Raw genomic sequence first — 9,414 nt, 5'->3', positions numbered from 1 at the left:
GATCCAGCATTAATCATTTAACAGAACAAAGAATAATCCCTTCATTGATTATAGTCACTCTAAAAATAATTATATAAAATCTAAAGCTAAAGGGTAAGAGAAAACCTACACAAGTATGAGAGCTAGAAAAGTGATATACATGGTAAATGGCCTGCATTTGTATAGCGCTTTTGTAGTCCTTAAGGACCCCAAAGCGCTTTACACTACATTCAGTCATTCACCCATTCACACTCACATTCACACACTAGCGATGGCAAGCTACATTGTAGCCACAGCTGCCCTGGGGCGCACTGACAGAGGCGAGGCTGCCGGACACAGGCGCCACCGGGCCCTCTGACCACCACCAGTAGGCAAACATGGGGTTAGTATCTTGCCCAAGGATATTTGGCATGCAGCCAGGAGGCAGCCTGGGATCGAACCACCGACCTTCTTAGTGGCTGACCTGCTCTGCCACCTGAGCTACATGTCCATGTTCTTCCTGGTAGCTAAATGTGAATAATAAAAACATGTAGCAGATCATAAAAGGACTCATTCTTCATAAATAAGGAGACAAACAAAACACCCACATCATGAGGAACCTGGAAAGACTCATCCTCAACCAGCTCCGCCCTATAGTTAGGCCACATCAGGATCTCCTTCAGTTTGTTACCAGCCCCACCTCGGGGCTGAGGATGCCATGATATAACTGCTCAATCGTGCCTACGCCCATCTGGGCCAGCTGGTGAGCACTGTGAAGGTCATGGGTTTTTTTTTGTTTTTTGTTACTTTTTCAGTGCATTTAATACATCAGGTCAGTCCTGGGTGATAAGATAAGAGATAACATCAGATAAGATAACCTTTATGAGTCCCACATGTGGGAAATTTCTTTTGTTACAGCAGAAAGTTACATAGCAAAAATTAGAAAACACTGGAATAGGATAAGATGATAAGAATAAGAGTAAGGTACTGTACACAATAGACTAGAATAAAATAAAATACTATATACAATAGAATAAAAATCTTGTAGTGTTTATAGGAGATGTAAAACCACAGTCATAACAGGGGTTTACCACCATGACACGGACCCCAGCTCAGTGGTGCAGCCTCAGCAATGAAGGTGCTGAACATGGTCCATTTAGACTCAATGTTCCCAGTCTCCCTCTGAATGGTGTTGAAGCTCTGCCAGAGGAGACAGTGACGATCTCAAGGACAGGGACTTTTGCTATGTAAATTACTAAATTCACTTGAGAAAAAATATAAGTTAGTTAGTATCAACTAGTGGTAGGACTGAGCTAAAGTGCTATCTGGGGCCATCCAGGTCACTCACCACCCCTGGTGGACACAGGTCAAACTTATATTAGACAATAGAAGGAATAAATAAAAATAAAGCATAAACAAATTTTCACAATTTTCAAATTGTGAGTGGGTAGAGAATTTCTACATGGGTTAAATACATAACAAGACCACCTATCTATACGCCAAACGAGATTAATTACACCTGTCTAATTCACTATATTGCCACTGAGGTAAATGAAGTGCAGCCTGCATGGTGTAATAAAATAATAAACATTATGAATTAGTATAACACCTGTTAGTTACTTCTTTTCAGGACCGGCCTAGTTTGGTTCTGTGGAGAAAAGCACTTTTGGATTTGCTGCCTCAGTTGTGGTCTGGAACCTGTACGTCGGTAAGATTAGAGCTTCCAGTGACTGTGAAGACTGAACCCAACTCAGACAGTTAAGACGTTTCTTGAATTTTGATTTAATCAAGCTTTTGATACAAATTGGTGTTACGGTAGCTCCGAGAGGGACGGGTGTGTTCTTAAATTGCATGCTATTTTAAATTCATGTTGGGTACCTCCTAAGGAATTGTTGACCGCATTAATTAAGTCCACTGTAATGTTTAATTGGCTAAGTTAATCTGAAAATACCATTGCAGATTTGTTTGAATAATCTTTTTTCATGTCACTGATGGTGGTATAAAAAAGGAAGACATGCTCTTAGCAGACAGGGGAGTTGTGTGTTCAGTGTTTGCTATTATGTGCTCCACTTTTGTTCTGAAACACACAACTTCAAAAGACATTGATGGAGTACGGTTGAGCACCTGGAAAGTGAGGACGAGAATCAATGAACTTAGTATGATTAAGCCCCTTGAATGTGTTGAATCTTCCTGGCCAGTTGCTTCACCAAAAGGCAGATCACACAAAGCCCTGTTTAACAGCTCATTTGGAAGTACTGTTAGTTTTTCAAAGAGCAGCAGGATTGTGCAGTCGCATACTTTAAAAGCTTTTCAGAATTTCTACAGGCTGGAAAGATGTTGATTCAGGGTTTTGGAACACAATTTAAACCAAAACACAAAATTTACAGGAGATGTAAAGTTTGATGCCAACAGTTTTTATTGAACATATAAGATAAGATAAAAAAAAAAAAAAAGCTCTCTAGTATGTTCGACATAAGCACATGGAGGCCAAAAGCAAACAAGGATAAATAAAGATGAAGACTCCCGGGGAACGTCTGAGCTCCTTTATGGGAGATGAGTCACCAGCTCCTCCTCCTTTATTATATAATTATCCATATTTTATCTTTAAACTGAATTATCTACAATCTTAAACTGGATTTGTTTAATGTCAAAATGGAACACAACACTGTTAAAATGACACATTAGTCCATAAGTTATGTTATAAATATAAATAATAAATGAGCTTAAAATATGGATCACAAACAATACGAGAACATGGATCAACTTGTCAACATTGTCATTCCCTAAAATATTCCCTTTCCATCTGAAAAGCACTTCCCATTAATGTCAATCCAACTACTACATGGGTAGTTTTTTTAAACTGATATTTCCAAGTGTGATTCTGAGAAATAGTTCTTTTATATTAAGACCCAAAAATATCTCAAGCACTGTTGAGGCCATGCCAAAGAAAATGAAGAAACTTCAGTAAAGACAAAGCCCATAAACAATAAAACAATGAGGTCAATCCAGTGTATAAATTTCATTTAAAGAAAAAAGAAAAAAGAAACCCACCACCAAAAAAAAAATCCCAACAGGAGTTCAGGCAGTGTACAAGTTAGCAAACAGTGCAAAGTTAATCAACCGTCTTCTGCGTCAAACACCTTCAAACTGTGAACTTCGGAGAAAAAACTGATTTCAATAAAGGCTACTTCACACGTGTAGTTGTTCTTTCAACAGATATTACCAAGTGTGTTTTGGAGAAATAGTTCTTTTTACATCAGGCCACTAAAAATATCTCAAGCACTGTCGAGGCCATGCCAAAGAAAATGAAAAAACTTCAGCAAAGACAAAGCCTATAAACTATAAAACAATGATGTCAGAAAAAGGTGATAAAGGTGCACACATTTTATGGTGCAAGACAAACTGTCTTGTCCATGTGTCAAAACAGAAACTGAGCTTCCGAAAGCCTTTTTAAATTTTCAGTTTTCAATGACCCAAACACTGTTTATGTGTTCTACCATCACCATTTTCTAAGAATGAAACTTAGCATGTAGCATGTTTTCCTAATTGCATTTGCAACTGTAGTGGAGAACTAAAATGTTTCACACAGGTGCTGCAACAGTGTGGTTTCTCACTTTTGTGAACTGGCATGTGTTATTTCAAGTTTCCTTCTGCCTGAATCTTTTCCAGAGGTGCTAAAAGAATGTGGCTTCTCACCTGTGTGAATTCGCATGTGAGTCTTCAAATGACTCTTCTGAGCAAATCTTTTCCCACAGGTGCTACAAGAATGTGGCTTCTCACCTGTGTGAATTCGCATGTGTATCTTCAACTGACCCCTCTGAGTAAATCTTTTCCCACAGGTGCAACAACAATGTGGCTTATCACCTGTGTGAATTCGCATGTGTATCTTCAACGGACCCGTCGTAGGAAATCTTTTCCCACAGGTGCTACAAGAATATGGTTTCTCACCTGTGTGAATTCGCATGTGTCTAGTCAAGCTTGACTTCCAAAAAAATCTTTTCCCACAGGTGCTACATAAATGTGCTGTCTCGGAATTTTGAACACTCAGGCCTGATACGATTTGCTCCAACTCATTTCTGTGCGAGTTACCATCCTTGATTTCATCCTGATCTGTGTCAGGAGATTTGTGAGAATGGAGCTGGTCACTGCTTGGTTCTGGTTCACTGTGGTCACTTTCTTCACGAGCAGGAAAAGTTTCAGTCTCCTGCTTTAGAACAACCGTTTTTTCCATTTCAGTGGTACGGAGTTCCAGCTGTTCCTCTTTAATCTGTGAAGGATCCTCCTGGTGTAGACTGGAGTTCTTTTCCTGGTTACAGACCTGCTGATTTGTGAACCCATCCTCGTCCTTACAGTCATGTTGTGGAAAATCTGAAGGGACATATCAAAAAACATACATTTGAGAAATTACAAGGTAAGCTTAACCATTAGCAGGTGTCTACATGGTAAGCATATGGCTTAGATATACCTATGAAGGCATGTTGTGGGGAGAAACCGTTTTGCTGCTTATGTGAAAACCATTTTGGCTGCTCATTTACAAATTCTACAAATAATATAAACAGATCATCTACGATGAGAAAATAAAGATGATATATAATCAAACAAAAGCACAAAGTGGTATCTCTTAAATTTTGTTATCAAAGTGCACAAAACATTTAAAAGTTTACTTAAAATTATTCAAAAACTTTACAGGACACTCACTGCAGGATTTATTTATTGTTTAGATTAACCATTCATTGCCTTAAAGTTGGGGAGAATGGGAGGTAGAGCCTTCAGCTTTCAGGCCCCTCTTCTGTGGAAAAAGCTGCCAGTTTGGATTCGGAAAACAGACACTCTTTTTTTTTTTTTTTTTTTTTTTTAAAAAAAAAAAGAAAAAAAAAAAGATTAGGCTTAAAAATTTCCTTTTTGATAAAGCATACATTTATGGCTGGATCAGGTGGCCCTGATTAGGCTCATTGAGATTTAAACTGGGTGAGAGAACCAATCTTTCTTATACCTGGGGGTATAGAGTTCCACAGCCTGGGAGCAGAACAGCTAAAAGCTCTGCTTCCCATCGTGGTGAGGCGGAAGGAAGGCACAGAAAGCTGGATAGAAGAAGAAGATTGAAGTGAGCGGACAGAAAAGGTAGTGCTTAACAGGTCAGAAAGGTAAGGAGGTGCGAGGTTATGAAGGTGAGCAGAAGAAGCTTGTGGAATATCCAGAATTTCACTGGGAGTCAGTGAAGTTCCTGAAGAACAGGGGTGATGTGCTGGTAGGAGGGAGTTCTGGTGATAATGCGAGCAGCAGAGTTCTGAACCAGTTGAATCTTATGGAGGGATTTTTGGGGGGAAACATGCAAGAGAGAGTTGCAATAGTTAATGCGGGAGGTAACAAGACTGGGCAAGAATGGATGTAGACTGGGTGACAAGAGAAGGACGAAATCTGTTAATGTTGCGTAGATGGAAATGGAACAGGTGAGATTATTGATGTGAGATTTATAGGAAAGTGAACAGTCTAAGATGACACAAAGGCTCTTAACCTGAGGAGAAGGGAAAACTGTGGAGTTATCGATAGTGAGTCAGAAGTGGTTTGCCTTCAAAAGATTGGATTTGGTGCCAATAAGGAGGATTTCAGACCAAGTAGCTGCTGCCATTGTTGGAAACTGGAATTGGCTGGGCCACGCTATGAATCCTGGGATAGGTTGGGCAGCGAAGGATACACCCGACCCATCCTTCAAATCTGGAAATGAAGGACACATTTGTCGGCCGCATTTGGAGGAGTCTTTGAATTTGGACAGCCTTCATCAAGTCGCTGTAACGCAATCGGCCTACAAATGCAGCCTCTGAAGGATTTGATTTCGTGGCTCAAGAGTTGGGAGTTCACCTTGTATTCGGAAGGTTGCCGGTTCGATCCCCGGCTTGGAAAGTCTCTGCCGTTGTGTCCTTAGGCAAGACACTTCACCCGTTGCCTACTGGTGGTGGTCAGAGGCAGCCTCGCCTCTGTCAGTGCGCCCCAGGGTGGCTGTGGCTACAATGTAGCTTGCCATCACCAGTGTGTGAATGTGTGTGTGAATGGGTGGATGACTGGATGTGTAAAGCGCTTTGGGCTTCTTAGGGACTAGTAAAGCGCTATAAAAATACAGGCCATTTACCATTTGATTTTGATAGTCGACGTAATCGTGACTAGTCGACAAGTCGTGGCAGCCCTACCGTCACCTAAGAGCCAACAGAGCCCTAAACAGGCCATGACCGCAACCCCGGGTTGAGCCCTCCAAGGAAGATGCTCCTGGGGAATCCCCCGACGCCCCAAGCCTGTTGCTACCCCCACACCAATCACAACAGCGAAGGTGGGACCAAACTATGACCCCCCTCCACCCCCCCACCCCCACTAGGTGATGGAGCTGGTCAAAGGAGCCCAGAGCAATTGATCTGATGTGGTGGCAGAGGCTGTATCAAGACTAATGTAATCTAATAGATAATTTCTATATTGGTTAGAATTAGGATTATTTTTCCAGTTCATGAGGACTGTTGTTGGCTATGCATAGGGCAGTGAAAACCATATGGGCTATATTCTTTTCTGTAGTGACATTATCTAAGCTGCCCAACAAACACATTAAAGGGGAAGTTGGAATGTTACATTTCAGACACCTCGATAAGTCTTCACATATCTCGCGCCAAAACTTCTGAACTGGTGGACAGAACCAAAGAGCGTGGATATAATTGTCCGATGAATTGGTTTGGCAGTGTGAACAGTTGTTGGTAGACGTGAAGCCCATCGTGAACATCAGATGACCTGTAGTGTACTTTATGTAGAATTTTGTATTGAATTAATTGAAGACTGGGACTTCTAATTAAATGAAAGGTTTTTAAGTATAATCTGAGACCAGAAGTTTTGGTCTAAGTTATGTTGGGTTCAAATATTGATGGGTACAGGAGGAAATCTACTTTCAAAATAACAACACTGATCCGGCCGGGTGGAATCAAACGATGATTTTTGATGACACGTGTGGGGAGACCGCCGCTGTACGCAGACAGCGCCGATCCCCGACTTACAGAGCATAGGCAGGTGTTTTATACCTTTCAGGGCTTAAATTTAATACGCCCCTTCAACGTCACTCAGATACAGTTCATACATAGGTTTCAATACCACAATGACTTTTAACACAGTTTAAAAATAACATTGTCTCCGTCTCCACGGCAGATGCTTCCTGTCAGCCTTCTGACTTTCACTTCTCGTCTGGAACACCAGACCCACACCCTGCAAGAAACCTCTTTTTGCAGAGACAATTTTGCAGTTGCCAGCAAACATGACTAACCTCTCCCCTATACATGAGTCTATCTACTATGTGAGTGTGTGTGGGTATCAGCATGAAATGCACTCAGTTTCACCTCTCCCTTCACCAGCTGAACCTTGTAACCTTTTCCACCAGACAGAAGGCCAGCACGTACACATCTAAGATTATAACAAGCATTCAAAAGCATTTAAGATTATAGATTCAACTCAACAGTTTAAAGTGGTTATCACTGCACCTGTAATAAAGGCTAATTGGGTACCAATATGTTTAAACATCTGAATACAATATCAATACTGCAGATTGTATTATTAATGCAATGGTAATGATGATGATTATTAACAATAGCAGCAAAATATATCTCTAATCCTCACACTCCCTCTCTTGGTGACCCTCTTTCCTTAAAAAAAAAGAGGGTCACCACACTTTACGTGTGTCATTGCTCTGACCCTCTCTAGCCGTCCTCTGGCTCAGCCAATCAGACAACAACCTCATGTCATCTAGGTGGTCCAGTAATAAACGTCAGCTCCCCCCTAAGAACACTCCATGCGTGAGATTAGGTTTTTTCTGGGTCCCTCTCTTGTGGTCCGTTAGGCCTCGGGCCTCCAGGATCCTCACCCCTATGCTTGCCGAGATCTCCTGCAAAGGAACAAAACACCTTTTCCTACGCCTCCCTAACTTACCATGTTCATCAACATCCTGTACACAAAACTGTCGCTGCTGCAAGTGCCTCCCCTCTGACCTAAAAGTGACCTTTCACAATAGATCACAAGAAAATCATTATAAGCGCCCATTCTACTAAAAGATCAAAAAGAAAACAACCATTTTAATCAATTAAGTTTAAACACATAAGCAATTACTCATGCGTAAATTTCATCAAAGCTAAACGCTGCCCAGAAACAACTCCTGTGTGTTAACACTAACTTCATTTTAAAACTCACATTTCCCGTGTCCTAACCTGTTCTTGATATAGCATCTTTATTTCATTTTGCTCCTCTATAAACTAGAGTTAGCTTCCACAGTGGCCTCTTTTGTTAATGGCACGAATTATATCAACAAGTTTCTCTTCTTTCCTATCACTTGTTGCTAAGCAAGCTCAACTTCAGTTATAAGCTAAATGAATTTCAGGCCTTTGGCCTGACAGGTTTATGGATTCTATGTGTTTGTAAGCATGTGCGCCCTCTAGTCACTTAGCACAATAAATTGCCTGGACATTCGCGCCAAACAAAGCTTTTGACCTTCATTAATAGACTGAGCCACAACTCTTTAATAAGCACCAAAATGCAATGTGTAAAAATCATTTCTATGTATAAGCTCTCTCCTCTATCCTAAAAATAAATCTATGTAATATCTGTATGTGTAAGCCTGCATTATAACCACTTCTTCTAGAAATCAAACATTTTCTACTCCCACAATCTTCACTAGTTTCCCTATATCTTTTATTCCCACAGTTTCCCTTAAAGTTTTGTACACTACTTCTTATAAACACCGGCATTTTATCTTCTAAACAGGATTCAGTTCACTTTAATCCTCTAACCTTAACATAAAAAAATAACAATTTCTGCCTCAGTTTTACCATATCTAGATTATCAAAAAAATCCAAAAGTCATAAAATGATCCTAAAACCTATTTCAAACCTTAAATTCCCCCTTTTTTTGACACATCTCATGTGTCAAACTAAAAATGCTTCACCCAAGCTTAGGAAATTAAAAAAGTTAGTCATCCCAACTTTGGTCTAGTCACACAAATTCACTCACATGCATTCACACCAGCTTTTTGCTGATAGTGGAGACTCCCGCGCAAGTAATCAGATTCTCCACCCTCAGCAACATGAGCTCATTCATTTGTCTTATTTTGTTTTAGGAAAATAGTTCTTTATGCTTTTGGACTGGATTGAATCGCTACAATCCTTTTAAACAGGGACTTACGACCTGATTAGGTCCCCACAGGTAGCCTTCTCCTCAGCCAGTTGTAATCTGGAAAGCCGGGAAGCTGATAAATCCGCTTCCCATTTTGCAATAGGAAGTGATATTGATTCATCTGTTTTAGAAAGCATTCTGTATATTTTGGAAAGTAATTTGGGGGTTTTAAGAGTAAGAAATTGTACCACACTTGGTGGTGTTTGTAGTTCAACTTGACCCGGTTTAAATTTCTTTTTTACTATGGATTTAATTTGTTGATATTCTAAA

The 9,414-nt window shown here is 40.4% G+C and overlaps 1 protein-coding gene across 3 annotated transcripts in view; it reads right to left on the bottom strand.

Annotated features, from left to right (window-relative positions):
- Window positions 1–2,388: 2,388 nt before the first annotated feature.
- LOC146497155 (uncharacterized) overlaps window positions 2,389–9,414 on the bottom strand; it is a 34,040-nt gene continuing 27,014 nt past the window's right edge. Inside the window, exons 4-5 of one of the 3 annotated variants that reach the window (XM_085140808.1) lie at window positions 3,907–4,326; window positions 2,389–3,822 (exon numbers count right to left, since the gene is read on the bottom strand). In XM_085140808.1, coding sequence (XP_084996934.1) covers window positions 3,569–3,822; window positions 3,907–4,326 — 674 coding nt within the window. In that variant the 3' untranslated portion in view covers window positions 2,389–3,568. Of the gene's footprint in view, window positions 3,823–3,906; window positions 4,327–4,677; window positions 4,790–9,414 lie in introns of those variants that run through there. The other 2 variants (XM_085140807.1, XM_085140809.1) reach the window with 2 other exon arrangements.

This window comes from Neolamprologus multifasciatus, chromosome 18 (genome assembly GCF_963576455.1).
Source record: "Neolamprologus multifasciatus chromosome 18, fNeoMul1.2, whole genome shotgun sequence".
NCBI classification, from domain to species: Eukaryota; Metazoa; Chordata; class Actinopteri; order Cichliformes; family Cichlidae; genus Neolamprologus; species Neolamprologus multifasciatus.
This window is presented reverse-complemented; position numbering and strand designations above follow the sequence as displayed.